Here is a 26,855-nt window from a genome sequence, read left to right on the forward strand (position 1 = left end):
AGCTTCCCTCGGGACCACTTTCACATTCGCTTGTTTTCTGGAAGGAAGCCAGGGCACACAGCTATTTTTATGGTATGTAAAGTTTAGGAGAAGCCAACTTTAGTTTCTAAACACTTGGTCAGCCAACATTACATACCCCTGATTTCAGATGATTCTGCTGTCATTGGAACATTGTTGTGAGGATTTGATAGCTTTTAGCTATATACAGGAATGATTTTGGGTGAATACTATTATATATGTACTTCTGTCCCAATACTATCATCCTGATTGGATTAAACAGAGCTTCATCACTCCCCAGAGGGCAGTTCCACTGTTCCCCAACCCAGTGCTGGGGGCTTTCAACCCTTAAATCAACACTTGACCTTGGGCAAGGTGCCTGTAGACTCATGTGTAGCTACACCAGAGCAGCCCATTCCGCTGCCAATGGTCTTCTATTAAGCTAATACATATAGAAAACATACAGAATGCATCCATATATTCAGAGATCTGAAACAATAAGCAATTTCACCAGCTTTCAGACAGTGTCACTGACTATTATGGGCTGTATTCGGTGTGAGACCATGTTGAGTCTTTTCTGGAGCAAAGACTGGAAATAATGCAAAGATTGGTGCACAGTAGGAGTGTAAATGGATATAGTAAATGACTCATAGGCCTCTTCCCCATTGGCCCTGCAGTTCACAACCATCCAGTGAGGAATAACCACAAGAAAACTATGGGATGAAAGCCCAGGGATCACAGGTCATTCACATATACCATCAAATTAATATTTTAGTAATGGATATGTATTGAATATAATAAATATATAACAACTATGTTATACCAGTTTTGACTGTCATATCACAGTTCTTATATCTTTACTATCCTTTCTGTGCATCAGTCAAATCTGCTTTCAGCTTAAATCTCTAACATTATTGTATTTGATATTATATGTAACAAATATATTATAAGAGGTTTTTCACTGTTATTAAACAGATATTACATACCCATTATCATCCCTGTGCATCAATCAATCATGAATTACAATTTAATTCCGACAATAACAGTTTTCACTCTACTGAGAAATCCTCTTTGCTGTATTTAACATGTGTTAATATACAGTCAAATGTTTGGACACGCCCACTCAGCTTTGTTTTGGTTCATTTTCCACATTTTGTGAATGTACAGTACCAGTTAAAATTTTGGACATCTTCTCATTCAATGGTTTTTCTTTGTTTTGTTTATTTTCTACATTGTAAATGACTATGGAAGACATTAAAAATATGAAGGAGCAAACTTGGAATTATGTAGCAAGCAAAAGAGTGATTAACAAACCAGAGTATGTTTTAATTTCTACAGTTTTCTGAGACATGTCCAAGTCTCATCCATTGTTGTATTTATTTATTTATTTTTTCTACATCATGCTATATGCTATCCAATGGTTCTGAGGAGGCTCCAGACCCTACCATGGCCTTGATCAGGATTAATGGGTCACCGAAGATGATTGTATCAAATAATTTTTCTATGGCAAGAAAACGTGGTTAGCCAACATTAAACAAAGAAAAATGTATAATGTCACAAGAAACATTATATACAAGTCTACCAAAATATGAAATATGTTGCTATGGCAGCAGTTAGTCGAGCACTAATCCTATCATTCATGAATGTATTATCATGTTTATTACGTCTTATCTTCCATATTGTGACCACCTCTGTTTATACAGAAGCAGTGCAGTCATCAAGAGAAAACAGACCTAATGCACTGGCCATGGTTTTGACCCCTTGGAATTATAATCCTGCCCTTTAGACAGGCACTATATCCAGAGTCGTTCTACTTGTGCATTAACTAAATATGTCAATAAATAACTTATTTAAAAGGCACCATTTTCCCAGCAATGTTCAGTCAGAACTGTGAAGATTGACCTTCAACAAAATGAAATCAGGCTTTACCATTCAGACGGTTAGAGAATCATGCTCTTATTGAGCAAATATCATCATATCTCTGACTCCATGCATGGCTTTATCTCTGAAAGATTCACTTGTCAGACAAGCCTGAAGCAATTAGTCTCTCTTTAACTCTTAGAAGTAGTTCCACTATATGGCGGAAGGTTTGTAGACACCCACTTACCCAGTGTTTACTTTGAAATCAAGGTCTTTATAGTCTGTTCCTCTTTTTCCTTTAGTGAAGGGTCGATATAGGAGGTTTGGATATAAGAAGATGGATATGTGAGGTGTTGATACTGGAAATTTAGCTATACAAGGGTTTGTAAAAAAAAAAAAGATTTGATTATAAGAGGTTTGGATATAGGCACTTTGCATATACAATGTTTAAATATAAAGGCTTTAGAATTAGAAGGTGTGGATATAGTTTGGCTATGTACCATTTTATATAGGAGTTTTGGAAATACAAGATTTTGATATAGAAACTTTGGATATATGAGTTTTGAACATACAAATTGTCAAGGTTTGGATATACAATGGTTTTTTTCACAGTATAAAAAAGGAGAAAGTATTTAAATTGCTACAACCATTGAAAGTAAAGTCATTTGCAGGGTAAGTAAAGAATGCTCATATTAAGCACTTTCCAGACAAGAAAAAGAAAATTATTAAATTGCATAATACTTAAAAATATCACAGGTTTAAACATATTCTCTAAGTTTGTTCTTCTATGGCTTTGCTCAAAGAACCTTTTATAGCACTTTTATTTTTAAGAATGTAGAGAGTTTGCATATAGGACTTTTGGGCAGAGGAATTCTGGATATTGGAAGCTTGGATATTGAAAAGCTTGGACGTAGGAATTTAGGATATAGAAAGTTTGGATATGGAATGTTTGGATAAGAGAGGTTTGGATATAGGAAGTTTTGTATTTAGAACATTTGGATTCCTTGTATGTAGGAAAGTAGGATACAGCACATTTGTATACGAGCAGTAATAGTAAGTTTGGATATGAGAAGGTTGCTTATAGGAAGTTTGCATGTTAAATATAGAAAGTTTGGATATGATAAGGATGTAGGTTTGATATAGAAGTTTAGGATATACACTGCTGGGCACACTTTTATTATATTGGACCAATTTAAGCTGTACATTTGGCATGCTTGCTTTTCAAGGATGGATTTAGACTAGATAATAGAGCTGTGAGTATCTTATAGTGTTCAGCCTCATTAGCCGGATCAGGCTGGATAATTAGTTCTGAATCACAAATGCCACAGAACCACCCAAAGGGACTGAATGGTGCGCCATCACTTCTAGCCCATGCTTGTCACTGGGCATCGGTTAAAATGGGTTTGGAGGCTCATGTGAGGCTAGTAATTGGTCAGTGCTTTTCTATGGAGATAATATGACCTTAAAATAGTGGGCATCACTCATTAGACGAGTTAAGACTCTGCAAATATAACAGATACCTCCACCTCTTCCAGGCTACAGCTGGGGACCTGTATCTACACCAGCTATCAATTAATGAACAGCATCTTTTATTTAGCCTCGCTCCAGCTTTCACGCTTCAGCACCAGCCTTCCGCACCCGACTGAAGCCTCCTCGTCTGGAAACAGCATGACCCTACATCACGTGCCCACTGTCAAGACATAAGAACAAAGTCATTTGGCCACCTGTAGCAGTGCTGCTATCTTTAGCTCAGTGTACAGCGAGTGTGAGTTGTAATACGGATTTAGGCACGGATCAATAACGAGGACAACATTCCCTCAGCATCAGTGCAGTTTCCAGCCTATGTTTTTAAATACATAGAAATGGCTTTAGTGCTGGGCTGGCTTTCACTGGGAGTGCTGGAGTGGGGCGAGGGTGGTGGGCTGTAATTGGCTTATGATGGCGCTTACCAGATGTGTAAACATCATAGCGACTCATACTCAAAATCAGGACATAGGCATTTCTGAGGTCAGGTTCTGCTTTACGGCTCTTATTAAAAATACTTGGTGGTGACCCTTCACCCCGGAGAAAGTGACGAGGGCTGAATGGGTTTAAGCTCCTCAGTTAGTGTGGTGATTTTTTTTGGAACGTTTCAGTAAGTGTTTGAATATGTGGCTGCTCTAGAGCATCTCATTTCCCTTCAAAGCATTCACAGCAACATCCAAGCCAAGTAGCTGCAAATGAATTGGAGAATTGCATAGTTATAACAGGGTAATAAATTGAGTGTTGAAGAAATATAGTTTGATTGAAATGTGTGTGTGTGTGTGTGTGTGTGTGTGTGTGTGTGTGTGTGTGTGCGCTCGTATTTGTGTGTAAGCAGCATGCTCTTTTCTATTTATGTTGGATTTCCACATGCCTGACTCTACATGCGCATGCATCTGAAAGCTGCACGACGTCTGTGTTCTGACACCATGACACCATGTTCCCCAATATGTTATTACAGACCACCATGAAAAAAAAAAAAACTCAGGGGATAAACAACACACAAGAAGCGGCGGAAACAATCCCATTGATGTTTGACATTACAGTTTGGGCCAAAAAAGCTTTTTTTTCCAGACGGTGTTGACGTGCTATCTGATGTTCCACTGGATTCAAACGAAGGCCTTTTTCTTAACCCTTTACAGCCAGTGCAGGAACAGTGTGTGTGTGTTTATGCTCTTTACTTGGCTCTTTCTCTTTAAACATGCGCTTATTGAAAATGCAGCTGTTTTTATTCGATGTAAAGAAAGTGATCCAAAGGTGTCAAACTCTCACAAACTGCCGTGCTACACAGGCACACACATTCATTCGTTCATTCATTCATTCATTTTCTGTAAGCGCTTATCCAATTCAGGGTCACGGTGGGTCCAGAGCCTACCTGGAATCATTGGGCACAAGGTGGGAATACACCCTGGAGGGGGCGCCAATCCTTCACAGGGCAACACAGACACACACACCTACGGACACTTATGAGTCGCCAATCCACCTACCAACATGTGTTTTTTGACCGTGGGAGGAAATCGGAGCACCCAGAGGAAACCCATGCAGACACAGGGAGAACACACCACAATCCTCACAGACAGTCACCCGGAGGAAACCAACGCAGACACAGGGAGAACACACCAAACTCCTCACAGACAGGACCCTGGAGCTGCGTGACTGCGACGTTACCTGACGTGCCACTGTGCCCCCCAAGTACATAAATAAGAAAAAAGGTTTACATTCATTAATTCATTCACTCATTCATTCATTAATTTTCTATCACTGCTTCATTCTGTTCAGAGTCACAGTGGGTGAACAGCTAACTGTGAGCTAGGCAGAAATATACCCTGGACAGGGCATCAGCCTATCTCAGGTCATCACACACTCACTCAGTCACTCACACACACATCTATTGACAATTACACACACTTACCCAGTCACTTACACACTCACGCCTGTGAAGAGTTTAGCATAGCTAGTCGCAAATTATTGTTATTCTGGTTTAACAGATCAATAATAAGTACTTACACTCTTTACACTAATTCATTCATCCACTTGTTCGTTTATTCATTCATTCATTCATTCATTCATTCAAATGAACCAACTGGTTCCTCCTGATCAGGGTTACTGTGAGTGTACAGCCCTCCTAAAGAAACTGGACGGACGGTAGGATGTAATATTCACTTATTGATCCTAATTCTGTTGAATGAGCTTAGACACTCACTCTGAAAGAAATAAAACACTTCATAATTTCATCATGTATGGGTGAGGAAAGCTTATAAAGTGGATATAAGTAAAGTGTACTGTGTGTGACAAAAAGCTGGGTTTGTGGTACACAGTAGGTTTGTGGTAGCACAAGCAGACTGACCAGAGGGACGGCCTTAACAAACAGTAACGTTCTCTCTTGTATAATGTTTCCTATCACAGTGTAAAAGAGGCTCCTTCCTGCCTTGATTGTTGGATTCACTGAGAGTCACTTTTTGTGCACTGCTTGAAATGGTGATTCACAACATAAAGAATTAAAAGCTGATGAATGTTGAACTTGGATTGTCTTGTTTATAAAACCTCAAAGAGAAATGGACACTGTTTGAAAAAAGATGTCCAAGTTTAAAGCACAGCTATAGCTCTGTCATGTGCTGGGTTCAAGTTCTGGGCACACGTCAGGGAGCTCTAAACCTCTTGTTGATTTCTTTTCTCCTAAACCTGTAGAGTGTGTGCCGCTTCTCCGGCAGATCCAGGCGCCCGCTTAAAGTGCTTGCTGTATGGAGGAGGATGATGATGATGCAACTGCACGAAACACACATTATGAACTTTTCCCCTCAGAATGGCTGTGTGTTTTTTTTTTCCCCTTCCCCTGTCCTCTCCTCACTCTAATCGTTATTAATTTTTGCCCACACGGCAGGTTCGGCATGATAAATACATTCGTCACCTTTCAAAGTAATGAGTTTGAGCTCCAGACGTTAATATAGTAGGGGGGAGTGTTGGTGTTGGTATACTGCTGTAGGTTTTTTTCCCCCCCTCACCCTGTAGCTTAATTACGTTATGGCCTTGATTTATGTGCAAATCAGTGGCTCTCAGATACATTATTTCCCCCTGAAAACAGCGATAGAGATCCATCACCATGGATCAGATAGAGTTTGGGGATCGCTGCGTCATTGTTGCTGCACCGGAGTCTAAACATCTTCATGAAAACGGTGGGAAATTTATGCAAGACCAATATTGGAAAATGAATACCAACTGCAGCCCTGACCTTTCATCAGAATGATGTATGCAGCTTGCAACCCAAATCTGATCCATTGCCCAAGACATGTTTGGCATCTGAAGTTTGATTCTTCACAAGCTACATGCCGCTAATGTCACTAACAAGTAAAAAGCAGAAGTAAATGTCCACCAATTAGCATTAAGAAACTACTGACTATATCACAGATCTACAGGCAGTAGATATCCTCACAGCTAGTGAACCACAGATGAGGAGATCTTCACATTTGTGTGAGTATTTGAGCAATTTCAACCATGATTAAATTAGTGAGATCAGGTATGAATATTGGATGATTACCTTTGAATCAGAAATGGTGCATTAACGTACCCAAAAGGCATACAGTAGTACTCAATCACTCCAGAGAACGCAGTTCAGTTTTGATGGACTTTACACCCCACAACACATAGCATTGAGAGTGGTGACCTTAAACAGTTGTATAGCCAGTGTTTAAGAGCACATGCGTTACTATAGAGATTACACATACATCCGTCTCCAGTCATAAGGGGTGTTTATAAGTAGAGTTGGGTGGTATGGCCAAAAATGTTATCAAAATTAATGTTGTTCCATATTGTTCCTTTTCAATAATCATCACAATATATCTGGAGAGAATACACCAGATTTTCATTTCTATATAATATTTACATTGTTATTATCACAAAACAATGCACATGTACACAGTAGGCAAATGACAAATAAATCCACACTGGAACTACATACACTTACATTTTGATTACATTTCCCAGATAATGAACAGCTTCAAAAGCTTCCAACATAATTTTAGTAAAGTATTATCTGTGTCCTCATGAAATCTTCCTTAGGGCATTACCACCTCAGCGTATAACACGTACAACCCGATATCACGTCAGAAATGGAAACAGTGAACTAAAAGACCATACCCACTATAACGTATTCATTTGTACGTAGTTGTTGCCGTGGTGCTAATTATTTATTGATGAAGGTTCAAAGGTAAAAGGCTGACTTTGTGATGCTACCTTGTGTGTCTCTAAATTCATCAGTAAAACAAGTAATAGTTTTGCACCTTGTACTAGCTAATAGTTTCATATCCTTGAGTTCATTCGACATCTAGCTTTAGCTCAACTAATTCTTCGTATGTCACTACTCTGAGCCGTAAGTCATGTGGTTTGAGATGTGCTTGTATGTTTTGTCATAGCTACGTCCAAATCTATAGCTTTATAATGAAATCTCTTTATTAGTTCATAGTCAAGTTATCATATGGTAGCCGGATTACATTATATATATATAGTATACTGCATTTATTAGTGTTTATATACACATGGTATATCAGTTCATTGCAATACTTTTAAAAAAATACCACTTACCAGAAATACCAGAAAAAAAAGTAAAATAATCTTCTACTTGAATGCTTTGGTTCAGCATGCAGTTTTCTAAGCCGTCTTAGAGGCTAGGGACACATATGAAGTTTAATGTAGTTAACTGAACGTTTTAGATGGTGTGGTGGGTGTTTCAGTAGCATAGGCACGTTTCAGCCATGATATCAGGTTGACACGTATGGAGGAGGGTATAACTTCAAATCAATGATGTCACCTAATTTGGAGGTGCCAACTGGAAGGGTGGAGGTATGCCTCTGTTGTCTCATGTAACAGAAGGGGCAGCTGGCTGGTGTTCTCCTCCAAGTGTGTTGAACAGTCAAATGATTTTGGACATCATTCCCTTTAAAGAATTGGCTGTAGTGATGCCACAACATTCAGATATATGACATGTAGAGAGGGGCTGGAGTGTTATTAGCAGTGGTCTGGTATTAAGTACTTCAGTATTACAAGTGCTCATAGGTCTCCTGCTAAACTCTTCATCATCTGGAGCTGAGGAGGAGTCAGAGCTCCTGTGAAGGACCCTCGGGCAGGAGCCGTCCATCCGGACAGAACTGCTACCACATAGCTCAACACTGCATCCTGTTACGCCTGCTGTGGGCAACTTCATTACACACTGTGCAGCAATATCATCTCTCTCTCTCTCTCTCTCTCTCTCTCTCTCTCTCTCTCTCTCTCTCTCTCTCTCTCTCACGCACACACACACACACATCAGTCTCTCTCTCCACTGTCTGATCTGGCACACACTGCAGTGGGTGATACATGAAACATAGTGAAAGTCTCATGATATTGTCCGGCAAGTGTTTTTTTTTTGTGTGTGTGTGTGTGTGTGTGCACTTAAATGGCTATTTAAGATTTTAACTGGTCAAGAAAAATGGACATTAAAAGTGCATTGTATATATTGCTGCTTTCACTCCCCTGTAGCCTCCTTGTTAAGCTCACTTCATGAAAACTTTAGCCATCATGCTAATGCTAGCTATTTGGCCTTTCACACACATACACTTGAAACAAATAGAATTATAAATGATAAATGTGTACCAAAGGCTGAATGAATTAAAGAATGAATATAAATGTTAAGTATCTAAAAAGAGTTACAGAAACAGTGCTGTAACCTGTTGAAGGTGAACTTTACACAGGAGACAGTCTTGCTGCTAACTTTTGGAGCTTAGAGTTAAGCTTATGCTTAGATTTAGGATTAGAATTAAAGTTAGGTTTAGGGTTAGGATGGGGTTGTGGTTAGGGTTAGGGTTCGGCGCAGGTCTATTTCGGCGCATAAGTCTGATTTCTCAGGTCTGGTTATTATTATATTATTAATCACCAAAGGTACAATCAGTGTAAATATACCTTTAAATGTACAACAGTGGTGCTAAAGTCCTGTTTTGTGCCCTAAATATATATTACATTCTTTTCTCCAGAGGGAGACGTGGATGTTTATAATCTTCTATCATGGAACTGTGTAATATATAAGAAAATAATATACGTCCTGGAGATTAAATTGAGCGTATGAAATCAACATAATATTGTAATGTAAATTCATTATAGAAGGTATAGAGGTACAATTATGCTCCCTAACTAAACTTACAGAATATGTACTTTTGAGATTAAGATTTAAATGTATTTATCGTTAGTACACTGTATGTAGTACAGTGAAAATAAAAAGCATTCCTGCTGGTACAACCAAACAAAAAGACAATGACGTTACACTGCAATAAGTTGCAGTGAATGTAAACAAAGTGCAGTAATTTAAACAACAGTTGTGTTGCGAATTACTGAAGACTGTCATATCCGACTGATTAGAGCCCAGTATCAGTTTGATGTGATTGAGCTGCCATTGTTCAGTTCTCGAAGGTAACACCACAGCGACGGCTTTAGAAACTCACATGTAAACCCACAAATGGTAAACTATATTTTGTACACATTGTATTTTATGGTATGATATGGTCAGATATGTACGGAATTCACTTAAAGGAACACTAAGTAAGATATGGGCATTTTTGCTCCTAGAGCTCCCCCTAGTGTAAATTATTTTTACAGCTCTGTCCTGAAATCAATGGGGAGAAGGAGGGAGGGATTGGTGTTATCCAACCCTCCTCCAACAGTTACCAAATGTATTTTCTGCAGTTCTGAGTCCAAAGTAGTAATGATATAGGCTCAGTTCTCCTTATTTACATGTCAGAGAAACATCACAAATATTTGCAAGCTATAATTTTGCGGTAAATATATTATGCAGTGTTCCTTTAAGTGCTGCGAATAGGTGCCAAGAAATCACAAAAAGACAGATACACGCTTAAAAAATGATGTATTGGCCCTTTAACGGAGAAGAAAGCAAGTCATATATTAGTTCTATTACACCACCATAGTTGCCCTGTTGTCAATTTTGAAAAAGTGATTTAGAAATGCTTTAAAATTAATGATGAACCAAAACGAAACCTCTAAACAAACACAGGAACAAACAGGTGAAAAGCCAATAGCCTCAGCTCTTCATGCAACAGTCACTGAGTGTAAAAAAACAAACAAACAAACATTCCTCTAACAGAGACCTGTAATCTATTCATCTAAGAGTACTGTGCTACGACATTTAGCTTGTCTTCATTCACTTTAAACAATATCTTTTTAACATTCATACAACATACAGCATCCCTCATTTCCTCGGAACATTCTTCCCTTGTGTCTGAATGATCATTTCAGGCAGAACACAGCCAGCTTCTTTTACAATTTTATTCAATTCATAATTTAATTAACTGCAAAGTTCTTGAACATAGACTCCTCTGATCTTCTATTATTTTATTAATAATTAATAAATGAATGCATTCACATAAAATGTGGAATGAATACAGTTATCAGGGCGTGCTGAGGGGTCCATAGCCTAAGGTTGAGAGATGGGGATGGGGTCAGTGAAGAAAGAGCAGTTTCTCCTCCCTCAACATCTACAGCTGAAATGCCCTTGAGCAAGTCATCTATCACAATCTAGCCCAGGTAGCACTGCCGCTAATCAATAATGTGTGTGTGTGTGTCTGTCTGTCTGTCTGTCTGTTTTCATAGGCTAAAAGCAGATCCCAGATTAAACCAGTAAAGGCAAATTTCACAGTTCACGTCCATGTGGATAAATGACTACTATGTATGCAAATAGATAGATCGATAGATTAGATATAATAAATTAACAATACTTCCCACTGCATTTCAAAACTAACAGAGACAGAGGGAATGGGACTCTTAACAACCACGCAAGACCTCACTATGGTAGAAAAACTGTCCCTGTCTCTAAAACCATGCACCATGGGTCTGAAAGGATGTGCATATGTTGAGAACTGTTACTGGAACTGGAAAAATGGAACTCGATCAAAAAGAAAAGTCAACGGAATCTTATTGGGGTTATTACAAGAAGTTAAACATTTAACTAACTTCCACAACTGAACTGGAATGGAACTGTGATAATTATATATTCTGTGCCCCATAAAGTGAACAGTGTGAATTTAGGACGTTACACATTTCTGTAAATGCAGCTGGAGCTGTTGTTGATTGCTGTCTGCACAGTAGCTTGGCAAGTGAAGACTGGAGAATGAGTGGTAGAGGATGAGGATGAAAATGCAGCATGGCGGGAACTTAATGTTACTCTAATGATGCTGTCAATACACACACATACACACACACACACACACACACAGTTAATAATGTGACTGTTTGTGAGGAGTGTGGTGTGTTCTCCCTGTGTCCGCGTGGGTTTCCTCCGGGTGACTGTCTGTGAGGAGTGTGGTGTGTTCTCCCTGTGTCTGCTTCGTTTTCCTCCCACAGTCCAAAAACACAGGTTGGTAGGTGGATTTACGACTCAAAAGTGTCCGTAGGTGTGCGTGTGTGAGTGAATGTGTGTGTGTGTATATATGTCACACTGTGAAGGGATGGCGCCCCCTCCAGGGTGTATTCCTGCCTTGCGCCCAGTCATTCCAGGTGTACTCCAGACCCACCGCGACCCTGAATTGGATAAGCACTTACAGATAATAAATGAATGAATGAATGAATGAATAAATATATATATATACCCACCCTCCTTCCATTGCCACATCCCAAACAAAACAACACATTCATGCTGCCTGACTACAGCTGGAGGAGTCCACAAGACAAAGAGAAAGTCTTATTTTCATATTTTGTTTACCTGTGTGAGCTATTGCAGGCATTGGTCTGACTTTGCTATGTCCTGTGTGTGTTTGGAGTGTTTGTGTTTTTCTCTCTTTTCTTTTCTCTCTTCTCCTCCATCTGGTTGCCCACATGTAACAGACCAAACCTCTGTTTTTTCAGGAATTTATTTGAATCTGAATTTCATTTGAACATGATTTGTATGGGTGACCTGCCCTTTTTTATATTGGGACTCTTTTCCATGAGCGGAGGCAGGGCAGATATTTGTATTTCCAGGTAAAGTTAGTTGAACTGATAGCATAGTAATAAAAAGAATTATTTGAAAGAATATGGGCCGTTTTGTTCTTGGGCTGAGCTGACAGTCACATAAAAATATTTATTGCCTACATCTCAACGCATTGTAAAATCTGATGAAAATGCAATAAATTCTAAGGTCAGATGATCAAAGGCAGATGGGACCTATTGTTGTATTGTTTGTTATTATTGTTGTTATTGATAGATCTATTGTTTTATTTTTAAAAGAAATAAAAGCAGCAGGTAGGTGTCGCAGTCACACGGCACCAGGTGACTGTGAGGAGTTGGTGTGTTCCCCCTGTGTCTGCGTGGGTTTCCTCCGGGTGACTGTCTGTGAGGAGTTGGTGTGTTCTCCCTGTGTCTGCGTGGGTTTCCTCCGGGTGACTGTCTGTGAGGAGTTGGTGTGTTCTCCCTGTTTCTGCGTGGGTTTCCTCCGGGTGACTGTCTGTGAGGAGTGTGGTGTGTTCTCCCTGTGTCTGCGTTGGTTTCCTCCGGGTGACTGTCTTTGAGGAGTGTGGTGTGTTCTCCCTGTATCTGCGTGGGTTTCCTCCAGGTGACAGTCTGTGAGGAGTGTGGTGTGTTCTCCCTGTGTCTGCGTGGATTTCCTCTGGGTGACTGTCTGTGAGGAGTGTGGTGTGTTCTCCCTGTGTCTGTGTGGGTTTCCTCCGGGTGACTGTCTGTGAGGAGTGTGGTGTGTTCTCCCTGTGTCTGCGTTGGTTTCCTCCGGGTGACTGTCTTTGAGGAGTGTGGTGTGTTCTCCCTGTATCTGCATTGGTTTCCTCCGGGTGACTGTCTTTGAGGAGTGTGGTGTGTTCTCCCTGTATCTGCATGGGTTTCCTCCAGGTGACAGTCTGTGAGGAGTGTGGTGTGTTCTCCCTGTGTCTGTGTGGGTTTCCTCCGGGTGCTCCAGTTTCCTCCCACAGTCCAAAACACAGGGTGTGTGTCACCCTGTGAAGGACTGGTGCCCCCTCCAGGGTATGTTCCTGCCTTGCGCTTACAGGCAAAAAAAAGCAAATGTAAAAAAAACTAAAGCTGTGATAAATTACAAAATGTAAATAGACAGTCGACTGATGTTTTTAGAACCATGTGCTGCATTGCTACTTCAACACCAGTCACTGAGGGTCATCGAAAGGGTCAGTTTTCCAAGCCATGCATCTGTTTTGATGTCAAGCACAGGGCGTCCAACAGGGGGCAGAGTTTAAAGTGAATTGCAGATATCATGATCATGTTTCAGCCAAAGAAGTCCCCAAACCAGACTTCCCTCCCAATCCCCAAACTCTGAAGCACGATGAGGCTTTATTTTCCTCTTATTTTTGGGGCATATCAGATGGGCACACTCCTGTAAAATCAGGGGTAGCCTCGCAGCCGCTAGCAAGCAAGACATAAAATTAATTTGGTTCCAGCTTTTCTGTTTCTTCCCTTTTCTCTTTCTTTTTCTTTTTCTTGGTACGAGGAGAAAAAAAAAGCTTCGACATCAAGAGCTTTAAACAGCTTCAGCTATCGGCACATCGCGTTATTAGGTCAATTAATTGAGATGCTTTAATCATTAATTCATGAGGAGCCAAACAGAAACACTGGGGCTGAACTTATGAACTCAGCCTGATTTCTCTCTCCGCAGAACCTTCACCAAAAAAAAAGAAAAAAAAAAAAAAAAAAAAGCACAGGCTTTTTATTGAAGATTCCTCATATCTCTCTTATTCTCTCCCAGACGGATCCAAGCCTCTGCTCTCTCCCAGCTCGGAGAAGCCGGGGCCATGTTTCGTAATCGCTTTTGCAGTGTGTCTTCTACCCTGCCTATGAACCCTGTCCTCACACATACGTGCATAAGTTCACCTTATTCACAGACCTGTAGGATTTTAATGAAAGATCGTTTGATACACGCCAATTAATCATGTTTTAAACTTGTTTATTTAGCATTATTATTATTATTATTATTATTATGATTACAGTGCTCATGGGAAGTGTGAACAATGTCTGTGAATTCATTTTCCAACATTTATTTATTTATAATATATTCATTGATATTTTGCTGTGTTTATTTATTTATTTTATTATTTTTATTATTTTGTTTATTTATTTATTTACAAAAACAGAGGGCAGTAAACATTTCCACTTGTGAATTTTTTTGAAGGCAAGGTCTTTCTTATTTTTATGAGTAGATTTCTTCGGATTCGTAATAGTGGTGATGAATGGACTGAGATCAAATAGAAAACGCATGCTGCATGTTTTCAAAGGGGCTTTTATTTTGTAGGTAAGTTAATAAGGGAGTGCAGTGAAAACGTTAGGAGAACGGAAAGAAAAAAAGCCTTTTCACATTGGCTTTTGTTTCTGCAGGATGTAGGGCTTCCATTTAACCTTTGACCCCTGCTGTGGCTAAACCTCAGAACTCCTCTTTTTTTTAAATATTATTTGGAAACCCCAGCTGTTTTTAAGATTTTTAAAATTTCCAAATAAAAAAATTTAAAAATTCCCAAGTTCCAGATAAATTTATGGAGACGACGTGTTCTTAAATTCTACATTAGCTCCATTCACTGGAGACTGGGGGACACTGACATTACTCACAGCTTTGCCCTTGTGTGTACAATGTGTAAAAAAATATGGCTTTGTCGTCTGAACAAAAAACCAAAACCTTGAAAACAAATTCCTTCAAAGTGAACCATACAATCTTTCTAAAGAAAATTCTGTTTTATTCTATGAATGCAGCTCTTATTTTCCCCTGCTCTGCCTCTCTTTCTCTCTCTCTCGCTCTTCCTCTGTCTCCTGGGCTCTCTCGCTCTCCTCACGCTGTATTGAGCTGAGCTGTGTGTGTGCAAACAGGCACGCGATGTGTGAGATGACTTTAGCATGGCCCACTGGACGATCCCGTGACAGCAGCTAGTCTCTCTAACACGCAATCCTCTCTCTCTCTCTCTCTCTCTCTCGCTCTCTCGCTCTCGATGGAGACCCACTACAGCTACAGATGGAGGGCAAAATCGCAAAATTGAAGAAGACATGCTAGCACTGACCCCATAAACTCACCGCCCCTCAGCCACTGTAAATACAAAGCTACATACACACAGCCTTTTAAAGTGGAAGTTTTCCTGCTGGTAATTCATTATAAACCTTGTTATGGCTGTCAAACAACACGGTGTGTCCCCATCTTTTTTTACTTCCTCGTGTGTTTATAGTTAATAAATTAGGAATAGTCTAAAGGGACTTTTATTCTTTTCATTTAATCATTTACATTTTTGAAGTGACCTTTTTTTTGTTGTAGTTGTTGTTTATTTTGTTTATTTTATTTGTTTATTTATTGTTTCCTGACAGCAGTGATTTGGCTTGTGTCTATAGAATTCAGCTATTGCATTTCTTCTAATTTCCATTATTTTGTCACAAATCATTAGTCATTAATAATGTCCTCTATTTACCTCTACCTCATAAAATAAATGAAGCAGATTCTTTAAAATGGAAGGTGGGACCTCTGTGCAAAACAACAGTAGTTGTTTTGTGGGAACATACCCCTCTCCACAAACGCATTTCAGTGAGCCCCGGGTGTCCATGGCCCTGCCGGCAGTTCACTTTTGGTACTAACTCTCACCCGTTTGTCCAGCCTTTGCTGTTTGCTCTTTGTCAAAGAGATGCAGACCCTTACGCTGGGCCCCCTTTCACTGCTTCCAAAACCTACCACTGGTTTTAATGATGTGGCTGATGGGTGTATAATCAGTAAAGGTGTAGATGGTTGTACAAAGGATTTAAAAGGATTGAGAAAGATTTATAAAGTAAGATTATTATGAAGTGGTGCCCACTGTATATTAAGTTATATTAAGTTTAATAACTGTGTAATTACACATTAACAATAACACTTTTTCAGTGCTTAGTACTGATTGTTTGTATGTCTCATGTAAATGTAGATGGTATCAGCTTCACATTTGTATTGTGTATTCACATGTAATTATGTAGTAATTACCAAGACAGACTTATTTAATTAATTAAAGTAAATGTGAAAGAGTAAAAGTTGATATATTTGTGTTTATTTACAAATATTGGACTGTTGTTTTAAATTGTAACAGAATACATCAAATGTAGTTTCAGTGCATACTACTGTAATGCATATTATGTCCGTCTGTAACTACATAGCAATACACAATTAATAGAAATTGGGTTTGATATAATAATTATAATATATTACATTCCATTTATAAACATCGGAATGCTCCCAATAAATTGAAATATTCAACAAAACATTTTAAAACACCATCTGAAATCAATCTCATGGTAAATTTTAAAAGTTGAAAAGATAACAACCAAAGCATTTATGTTTATAAAAGGTTTCACATAGTTTTATATATTGTTATGTCTTTTTTTTGCAGACGGGTTATTTGTAGTTTGTATATTTCCAGTAAGAGCGATTGATATGTCTACATGTGTTTAAATTTATACTAATTGAATTTTCCTTATTCTTTTATAGAAACAGAAACAACAGGCTTTTTATTAAGAATCAATTTCTGGTTTATTTCATTTCCACAGGTCACAGAATATAAGGCTAATTATGAGAATGTTTTACACATTATAAATCATGTAAATAGAGTCATATGAAGATAGAGTATCTCTAGAGTCACTCTATAGAGTTATATATAATTATAAAAAAAAAATCAATACTAACGTTTTGTAAATTTTCTACTGGACTGTCTTTAATGAATGAAAAAAATGAATAATTGGTGTTAATAATTAGTGTAAATGTTTGATACTCAAACCACCGCAACACACACACACACACACACACACACACACACACACACACACACACAACAACACACATTCAACAAGCCAGTGAAATGATCTCTGTTATTTGAAAGCATTTTACTTAATTTAATTGATAGATTTTTTGGGCACTGTTGTTACATAGGTTATGCATATGTAATTACACGTTTAATACCTACATTATTTTATTTCTTCTTCAAGCTGATATTTCAAAAAAATGAAAGTACCATCTTTTTGGTGCTTAAAAGATGATCTTGAGCATGGATTTTGAGTTTCTGATTTGCAGCACAGTCTAGGACTCAACACTCATCTCCTGAGTTCAAGAACCTTACCATGGTCCAGAAGAAGAATATTCTGTATATTTCATATAAAAAATAATGTGTTTATATATTTTCATACAGGGATTTAAAACATTTAGGCTGATATTTCAATAATGAGAGTATTGATATCATTGAATTATAATTCTAAATATTTCTAGAATACATTTTAAAATTTTTATCTTTTGTATTAACACATTTAATGTGGGTTTCTTTCTTCTCCAAATATAAACGTTTTACTGATGTGACTTTAAATGTGTGTGTGTGTGTGTGTGTGTGTGTGTGTCAGTGTGTGTCTACAGCTTTAGTGACAAAATTTTGCTCCACACACTGAGTCACAGATTGTAAATTTTCCCCCGAAAAGAAGATTTTTCCAAATTAAAAATTTTAAGGAAGAAATTTGTTTCTAATTTCTAATGTAAATGAAGGCAAAGTCATTTTGTTTCTCGTGATGGTGGAGCATTTGTATCAGACTCTTCATCACATGTCTCACATAACGTGGAGGATGGTGGCTGATTTTAAATAATATAAACCTGAAAAATGAAGAAATTATGATTTGTTTTTAATTTATTTATTTATTTTTTGACAGTGACAAATTTCTAGTGGCTTCTGTGGGAGTGTCAACATACACCTGCACATCTCACACAGCTGAATTCAGTAAGAGCCCAGACAGGGGCAAATGTAAACAGTTTAAGAAATGGTTCCAGATGTGAACTACAGAGGTTTAAGTGCTTTTATGTTGATATATTTAAATCCAATAGCCTTTAATATGCTTCTTTTAGCCGTCAAATAAACACAGAGCTCAATATGGGCTTCGGAGGTATGCGCGCATGTGTGTGTGTGTGTGTGTGTGGAGGGATATGTGTGTTTATACTCTCCAATGCTGGCCAACAATGAACCCTCAGCATGCCATGTGTGTGTGTGTGTGTGTGTTCTGTATCACTGTACTTATGTACTTTACCTATGTACCACTCCATTCCCAAAAAGACAACGAGTCTTTACAGAGGGTTCAGCTTTCTAAGCACTGACTCTGTGATTAGGTCAAAGGTCTCAGGACTGTCTCAGACATCTTACAAACAGTCCCCACCCTGTGTTGGTGTAACGTGCACAGAACTAGCGATGCTTTGAACATCCATCCATCCATTATCTGTAACCGCTTATCCAATTTAGGGTCGCGGGGGGTCCAGAGCCTACCTGGAATCATCGGGCGCAAGGCGGGAATTCAGACCGATGTTTGTTTATAATAAACAAACAAACTTGGAACCACACAAACTGCTGCAGAGAAACAAATTACAGTAACTTTCTGTAGAATAACAGTGATAGTTTATTTTTAACTGATAGTTTAGTGCTCTCCTGTGAAAGTGTTGAAACTGTCCAAAGATGCTGATCAAACGCACTTTATAATTAAAGTTACACTGCAATATTCAATGCATTATTATTATTTTTATTTTCATTATTATTAATATTAGTAGTAGTAGTAGTATAGTAGTATTATGCCCTGCATTGGACATGGTGTGGTCCTGCCTTGTGCCCGATGACTGAAGGTGGGCTTGGGATCCACCACAACACACTTCAGGATCGTGACAGAAGATGAATGGATGGATGATTATTTTATGTATTATTATTATTATTATTATTATTATTATTATTATTATTATTATTATTATTATTATTATGCCATGTGATGTACTATAGTGATCTGTCCAGGGTGTGTTCCTGCCTTGTGCCACACGTCTCCAGGTGCTGATTAATGCTATTATTGCTCATTATTATTGCTATTATTACAGAATATTATGTAAACAAATATTTGATTAGTTAAACTGACTGGCACTACTTTCACAAGCTTTCACACCCCTGCCACATGAACTTTGTGTTATGCATTGCGGTGTGTTATTGGCCTGAGCACTTTCACAGCCCCTATCTTTGTAGAGCACACAGGGAAACGAAGGACAAACATAGACATATCTGTCTGTGGGGCCGCCGTACAGAGAGGATTCCAGAAATGAATGAAGACTGAGTGTTTCTACAAAGTGCCGCAAGAGACCAGCTTGTTTCTTCCAAGGCTGGAAATGATCACAAATAACTACTGCCATTAACTCCCATTCAGAACCGTGCACATCCGTCACACAGACCTACACAGCCAGAGACAGCACTATCTTTGATTTAAAAAATGATCACTACACACCTGTCATTCTCCATTCAGATTGTTATCACTAAAACCATATAAAGACACAGAGAGAATGGGACCCTGGATGACCAGAAGAGACCCGGTATGGCGCCGCTTCAGCTCGGAACAAATCCACAGGTGTTTGTGTCCGTCTTTCAGCTGTCAGAACACAGCTCAGCAGTGTGGGTCTGAAAGGATGTGGATGTGTCAAGAAGGGCATTGAGAAGAAAAGGAAATGGAGCAGATTCTGACCTCAATATCAGTGAATGTGTTATATTATATTTTATAATAACTAGGAATAAATGAAGAAATATTATATTATAGCAGTGTCTGATCTCACCAAGTGTGTCCTGTGTTAACACACACACACTGCACAGGGATGAAGTTCTGACACCGGACCACACTCATTAAAAGTGCCAATGCACCCTTTTCTCTCTCTCTCTCTCTCTCTCTCTCTCTCTCTCTCTCTCTCTCTCTCTCTCTCTCTCTCGCTCTCTCTCTCTCTCTCTCTCACTCACACACATACATCCATATATATATATATATATATATATATATATATATATATCGTGTGTGTGTGTGTGTTTGTGTGTGTACATGCTCTCTCTCTCTCTCTCTCATAAATACTGTAAAAACCCACACATCCAATTAATAATCATTAAGTCATACCTTCATTACCGGAGGAGGCTCTGGAGCCCAGCACCTGTAAGGATATAGTCCACAGGACGAGAGGCAGCAGCCCAGGGTCTGATGCCATCGCGCTAATGTGGAGAGAACCACACTCTCTCTCTCTTTCTCTCTCTACCCCTCTCTCCCTCTCTCTCCTCTCTCTCTCTCTCTGCCTCTCCCTCGCTCCCTCGCTCAAGCTCTCTGCCGGCGGAGAAAGCAGAGCGCAACTCGGAGCTCATTCGGCTGACTTCAGGACTGCCTGCCTGCTCTGAGGGAGCACGCAGGCTGAAGGGGGGCGGGGCCAGCCCTGTCCGTTAACACTCCGCAACCAATCACAGAGCACGGCTGGGCACATGCACAAGAGAAACACTGGAAATACTGGCAAACGCTCCCCCATCCCTGCTCCTGTTCTGTTTCAGCTCGGTGTATGCACATACACAACTATGTTCATGTGTGGAGTGTCGCTGGGAGCAAAAGTTTGGGGACACATCTTTGTCCCTGAATTCCTGTGAAGTGAAGGGGGTTCAAGTGGAGTGTGGATACACTGAACAAAAGAGGTCTTTAATGTTAAAACTCCACTGAAATAGAAAGAAAGAAAAAAAGCAGACATGTCTCTGGGGTGATAGAGCTCCATCCTATACCTTTCTGGATTCATTGGAGTGGTGTTTGTGACCCAGAGCTAATTATTCAACAGCAGTACCTGCTGCTCACTTAGGTCCTTGTGGTGGAATGCAATCAAATCCTCACAGCAATGTTCCAACATCTAATATATAAACCCCTCAGAAGCTGTTCCTGCAGCAAATGGGAAAATATTTCCCATAGACACCCTTTATTTTGGAAGGACGTTTGAACAAAAGAGGGAATGAACAAGGAACAAGCAAAGAACCATTGGTGATTGGTACCTTGGTCAGTTCCAAAACCATAAACGACCTTTTCTCTTCTGTCAAAAACCAATGCATGTACAATAGAAGCCAACAGACGCGTGATTGCACAGCTGTCCATTGAGTTTAGAAACAAACATGTCTCGGTTTCACAGGATTCATTCATTCATTCATTCTCTGTAAGCGATTATCCAGTTCAGGGTCACGGTGGGTCCAGAGCCTACCTGGAATAATTTGGGCGCAAAGCACGAATATACCCTGGAGTGGGGTGCCAGTGTTTCACAGGGCAACACAGACACACACACACACACATTCACTCACACACTCACACCTACGGAAAATTTTGAGTCACCAATCCACCTACCAACATGTGTTTTTGGACTGTGGGAGGAAGCCGGAGCACCCGGAGGAAACCCACACAGACACACCACACTCCTCACAGACAGTCACCCGGAGAAAACCCATGCAGACACAGGGAGAACACACCACACTCCTCACAGACAGTGACCCGGAGGAAACCCACGCGGACACAGAGAGAACACACCACACTCCTCACAGACAGTCACCCGGAGTGGGAATCGAACCCACCACCTCCAGGCCCCTGGAGCTGTATGACTGCGACTCCTACCTGCTGTGCCACCGTGCCGCCGGTTTCACGGGATTGTCCCTTTTTATGAAGCACAGGCACTGACAGCGAAATAAGATTCTTACAAACTGACCATACACCACAGAGGCAGTAAAATCAGAGCAGGTTGGAAAAGCAGTGAACGTACCCTTTAATCTGATTTGATCTTATTTTCGAACTCATTTGCATAAGAAAGTAGCATTGTTTTCTACAACCACCCCCAGGGTCTTTTCCCAACTCAAACGAGCTGAAAGTGCGTAATCTCACATGAGCTTTTATGGTCTTAAAACGTGTAGCGGGGGGAGAATCTGTTTGTGTCAGAAATCGTATTATTTACTTCACACGCGAACGAAGGGTCACACACAATCAAGCGGAGATCAGATGGATTTCTCCCCTCGTAGCTGCGGGCGCAAACATGATGCATACTGCATATTGGATTATTGTCGGCTTCTTATCGGACGTGGTCTCGTGGCGGGTCCTTCAGCTTTTATTGGACAAAAATGTCCTTTCCCTGCGATAACCTTAAAACAGACAGAGGGCTGGATCTGAGCAGCAGCGTCCAGAAATTCAGTTGTTTGCCTCGGGTGGGACGACAAGCCATAAGGTGAAAAGAGTGCACCTATTCTACAGGGGACGTAGACTAATGCACAATTCGCACAAGTTACTGGAGAAGACCCACTCTGCCAATGCTTAGCCTGGAGCCTTTGGAGGATTTTGGCTCATGTGCAGCTGCTCCTGAGCGTTCGATTCTATTTACTTACACATACACAGCACTTTTCTAGACGTGTAAAAGAGCTCTACATCCTTTGAGAGTCTCCCCCACCACCACCACCAGCGTGAAGCAATACATTACTATGGAGATCATACAAACAAAACAAGACAATGTGGGTATAACACAGATAACAACAGATAATAAGTGGTGTCTATTAACATCTAGAATGGCAAGAAAATAGGCCGTGGGTCCAAGGGTGCGTACGGTGGTGTAGTCAGTAAATAGTTGCAGCTGGATGCTGCAGACGCTCCATTAGATGCTTGGAATATCAATATGACATGCTTCAGTGTGGGGTTGGATTCTTTACCGGTGTAAAATATGCTGAAACAGATCCGCTAATTATCGCCCAATGAAGGAATAATTAGCGTACAGGGCTAATGATACTATTACGTTTGAAGCCTCTGTTTTCGCTTTGACATGCTCTTGATTTCCAGCTTATACTGCAGCTTCAGTGCACAACAAAAACATCACTGTCCTCAGTGTAAAGTTCAGCCCTTCACTCAGTGTAGCAAACTTACCAGACATTCCAGCTGTGCTTTATTCACTAGCAATAAGTGTGTTATAATATGGTAATAATATGGTAATATGTTCATTTTAGTTTCTTAGCTGTTGGTGACCCATAATTCATCAGTAAATGTAGTTTATGGTCATGGCTCCAACCACAGTGCAGTAATTCTGCAGAAATAATGTGGCTTTAGTCTAAAATACTCACTCACGTCTTTCTTGGAGGGAGGGGGTTGCTGTTGTGGCATTTGATCCTTGTGGCATTTTGACCAAAACAGCTCCCAGATTTCATTAAGACCCCAGAACTGTGTTCACTTGTGAAACAGGGGTAGATTATGCCACGTTTAAGAAAGAACACACCCTTTTCCATCTTTGTATTCTTTTGTACAGGTCAAACAGAATCCTCAAATCCTCACTTGCTGTTTTCATTAACGTCTCACACACAGTCCCAAGAGTTTTGGAATTGAAGTTTCCAGAACTATAGGAAACACAGAACTAAGGAGGCAATGTAGAAGCAAATCGCTCTCCTCCAGCGCAGATCTGCTCTTTCCTCTGCTCTGTGCAGCTGCTGGAGTGAACGGAGGAGAGACAGAGGAAGGAGGGATAAGTGGCTGGAGCCAAACACAGGGGCAGCTGCCTGCCTGCCAATGCAGACACACACACACACACACACACACACACACACACACACACATGCATGCATACACACTCTGGCGGAATACAGGGGAGAGTTTGTCTGGCCCACAATCACCACCTCTCTTCACTCTGCCGCCCAAAGCCTGGCTTCAAACACACACGCCTATGTGCAGAGCCCCAGTGCCAAAACCTTTGGACAGTAGTGAACCACTGTGTATCGCAGAAGTTTGAATGCTGCGAGTTTAGATTTTACTGTTTCAAGCTTTTTTTTAAACACATGGTGCTATGTCCATGCTGCATCCACTAACACGCCACCATCACTGCAGAGCTGAGAATGATCCACCACCCGTATCACACCTGCCCTGTGGTGGCCCTGTAGAGGTCCTGGCCATTGTAGACCAAAGTGGAAGGAGGATAAGAAAAGTATGCAGTGCAATATAAGATCTCCACCATTTTGATGTTGTGGCTGTCAGGAGACAACAACAAGAATGTATCCCTTGTGAAGTCTCTGTTGTGTAGCGAGTATAAACACAGTGCTCTACGGTTTCTTGGAGGTGAAATAATATTGCAGTAATTTTTGGAATGTTGTACATCATTGGGTTTGCACACTGTAAAAAATCTGTAAAATTTAGGGTAAAAAAACTGGTAGCTATGTTTGCCAGAATTTCAATATAAATTATACTTAAATGTAAAATATGCTGCTAGGCATGCTGGGAGCTCCCCCATGAATCTCAACTCCTCCCAGTTTTTGGCCAAATGTACAACCCATAACTGTTTGTGTATTTAACAGTGACAAAATATTTCATACAAATAAATGAAATTTTATAAATATTTTGAAAAATTTTAGTTCTAAGCGCAGTGCAGGTGATTTTTGGAATAACATTTTTTTTTCAGACAAAGATGAGTGTAAAGTAAAAATGAGTGTTTGTGCTGATAAATATTTACAATATTTCCCTGTTTCAAGAACTGTACTCAACCTTTTTATAGTTTACAGTCTTTTACTGTCACAATTTAACAGTTTTTCATCGTAAAATTTAAAGACAGTTTTTACAGTGATTGCCCAAAACAGGTGATATTTCAAGCATTTAAATATGTGTGTAGATCAGAATATATTAAACCTCTTTTATTAACAACTGTAATAACACATAAATATGCATGATACAACAATGTAAATTTTGGTAATAACTTGACGGTTATTGGTGGATTACAGTACGACAGCTTATGTTAATACATTTGTAAGTACTGTGTAATAACTGGGTGTTAATATGGACATTGTTTAGAGGTTATAATAATGCAACATATTTAAATAATTTCATAAATGTTACACTGTGAAATAATGGACATCCACTGAACTTTCACGTTACAGAATGGTTGCTGAAACTTTAACAATAAAATAAATGTTAGCTAAATGTTACAGAGGCGGCACGGTGGTGCAGCAGGTTAGTGTCGCAGTCACACAGCTCCAGGGGCCTGGAGGTTGTGGGTTCAATTCCCGCTCCGGGTGACTGTCTGTGAGGAGTGTGGTGTGTTCTCCCTGTGTCTGTGTGGGTTTCCTCCAGGTGCTCCGGTTTCCTCCCACAGTCCAAAAACACACGTTGGTAGGTGGATTGGCGTCTCAAAAGTGAATGTGTGTGTGTGTGTGTGTGTGTGTTGCCCTGTGAAGGACTGGTGCCCCCTCCAGGGTGTATTCCTGCCTTGCGCCCAATGATTCCAGGTAGGCAATGATTCCAGGTAGGCTCTGGACCCACAGCGACCCTGAACTGGATAAGGGTTACAGATAATGAATGAATGAATAAATGTTACAGACTATGGCAAATCCAGTTTAATGTCTTAATGTAAGTTAATACACATCTGTCAGAAGAAGCTTCTGGAAAAAAAAGGCAAAACTGAAGTTGATACACATGTGCTTACATTAGCTTTACTTCTGTAATCCATCTGTAACCTGTGCTAATTCATTCATTGTTGTTGCAAATGTTGTTCATGTGTAACTACAATGTTATTAGAAATATTTAATATAACGTGGTATATATATCTAGCCCTGTGAAGGACTGGCGCCCCCTCCAGGGTGTGTTCCTGCCTTACGCTCAATGATTCCAGGTAGGCTCTGGACCCACCGCGACCTTGAATTGGATAAGTGGTATATCTAAAGGTATATCATTAAAACCTCTTTCACTGAAGCATCAAGTGGCCTAAACAGCCTCCCTGATTTGATTAGCATAAACATAGTGTTCAGAATCCATTTTGATGGTCGAACATAAACTCCAAACAGTCAATTCCTACTGAACTGTTTCGTCTGTTGGCACTAAGCATTTTCCATAAACAGCATGAGCTTAAAGTTTGATGAATGCAGCAACAAAAAAGAAGGCGAACACATGGAATTCCCTGAATTAGGTCCAGATCTCAACCTCAGCTCGAACACACCATCTTTCCTTTAGCCGAAAATATCAGGCCAGACCTGAGATGAACAGAGAGATGTAAAGCGATTTCATTTCATCTCCCAATAGCTGCCTGGCCCAGACTGTAATGTAAAGGCAGTATGTGTTTGTGTGTGTGTGTGTGTGTGTGTGTGTGTGTGTGTGTGTGAGGCTTCTTTAGCTCCTTAGTTGCTAATCCCCAGGAGAAGTGGAGCCTGAGATGCATAGCTGCTCTGCTTTGGTTTGATGGGTGGAGGAAAAAAATAGAAGAAGAAGAAAAACATGCCAGTGGAAACAACACAGCCTTATTACCATTTAAAGTTGGGCCTGTTTTCAGATTGAGCCAAAAACACAGAAATATCCCGGAACAAAGACCATGAATTAGACAGGTACTTACGCTACATGAGAGAGAGAGAGAGAGAGAGAGAGAGAGAGAGAGAGAGAGAGAGAGAGAGAGAGAGAGAGAGAGAGAGAGAGAGAGAGAGAGAGAGCGAGAGAGAGAGAGAGAGAGCAAGCGAGAGAGAGAACGAGAGAGAGAGAGAGAGAGAGAGAGAGAGAGAGAGAGAGAGAGAGAGCGAGAGAGAGAGAGAGAGAGAGCGAACGAGAGAGAGAGAGAGAGCGAACGAGAGAGAGCGAGAGAGAGAGAGAGAGAGAGAGAGAGAGAGGGAGAGAGAGAGAGAGAGAGAGAGAGAGAGAGAGAGAGAGAGAGAGAGAGAGAGAGAGAGAGATGTGTCTTGCGTATC

At 40.1% G+C, this 26,855-nt stretch overlaps 1 protein-coding gene across 1 annotated transcript in view; it reads right to left on the reverse strand.

Annotated features, from left to right (window-relative positions):
• The window catches only part of epha8 (eph receptor A8), a 78,709-nt gene extending 58,297 nt beyond the window's left edge, over positions 1-20,412 (reverse strand). Inside the window, exon 1 of the mRNA XM_066673231.1 lies at positions 20,281-20,412. Within this exon, the coding sequence (XP_066529328.1) occupies positions 20,281-20,368 (88 nt within the window). The 5' untranslated portion in view covers positions 20,369-20,412. The remainder of the gene's footprint in view (positions 1-20,280) is intronic.
• Between the last annotated feature and the right edge of the window lie 6,443 nt (positions 20,413-26,855).

The sequence above is a fragment of the Hoplias malabaricus genome, chromosome 5 (genome assembly GCF_029633855.1).
Source record: "Hoplias malabaricus isolate fHopMal1 chromosome 5, fHopMal1.hap1, whole genome shotgun sequence".
Taxonomy (NCBI): Eukaryota; Metazoa; Chordata; class Actinopteri; order Characiformes; family Erythrinidae; genus Hoplias; species Hoplias malabaricus.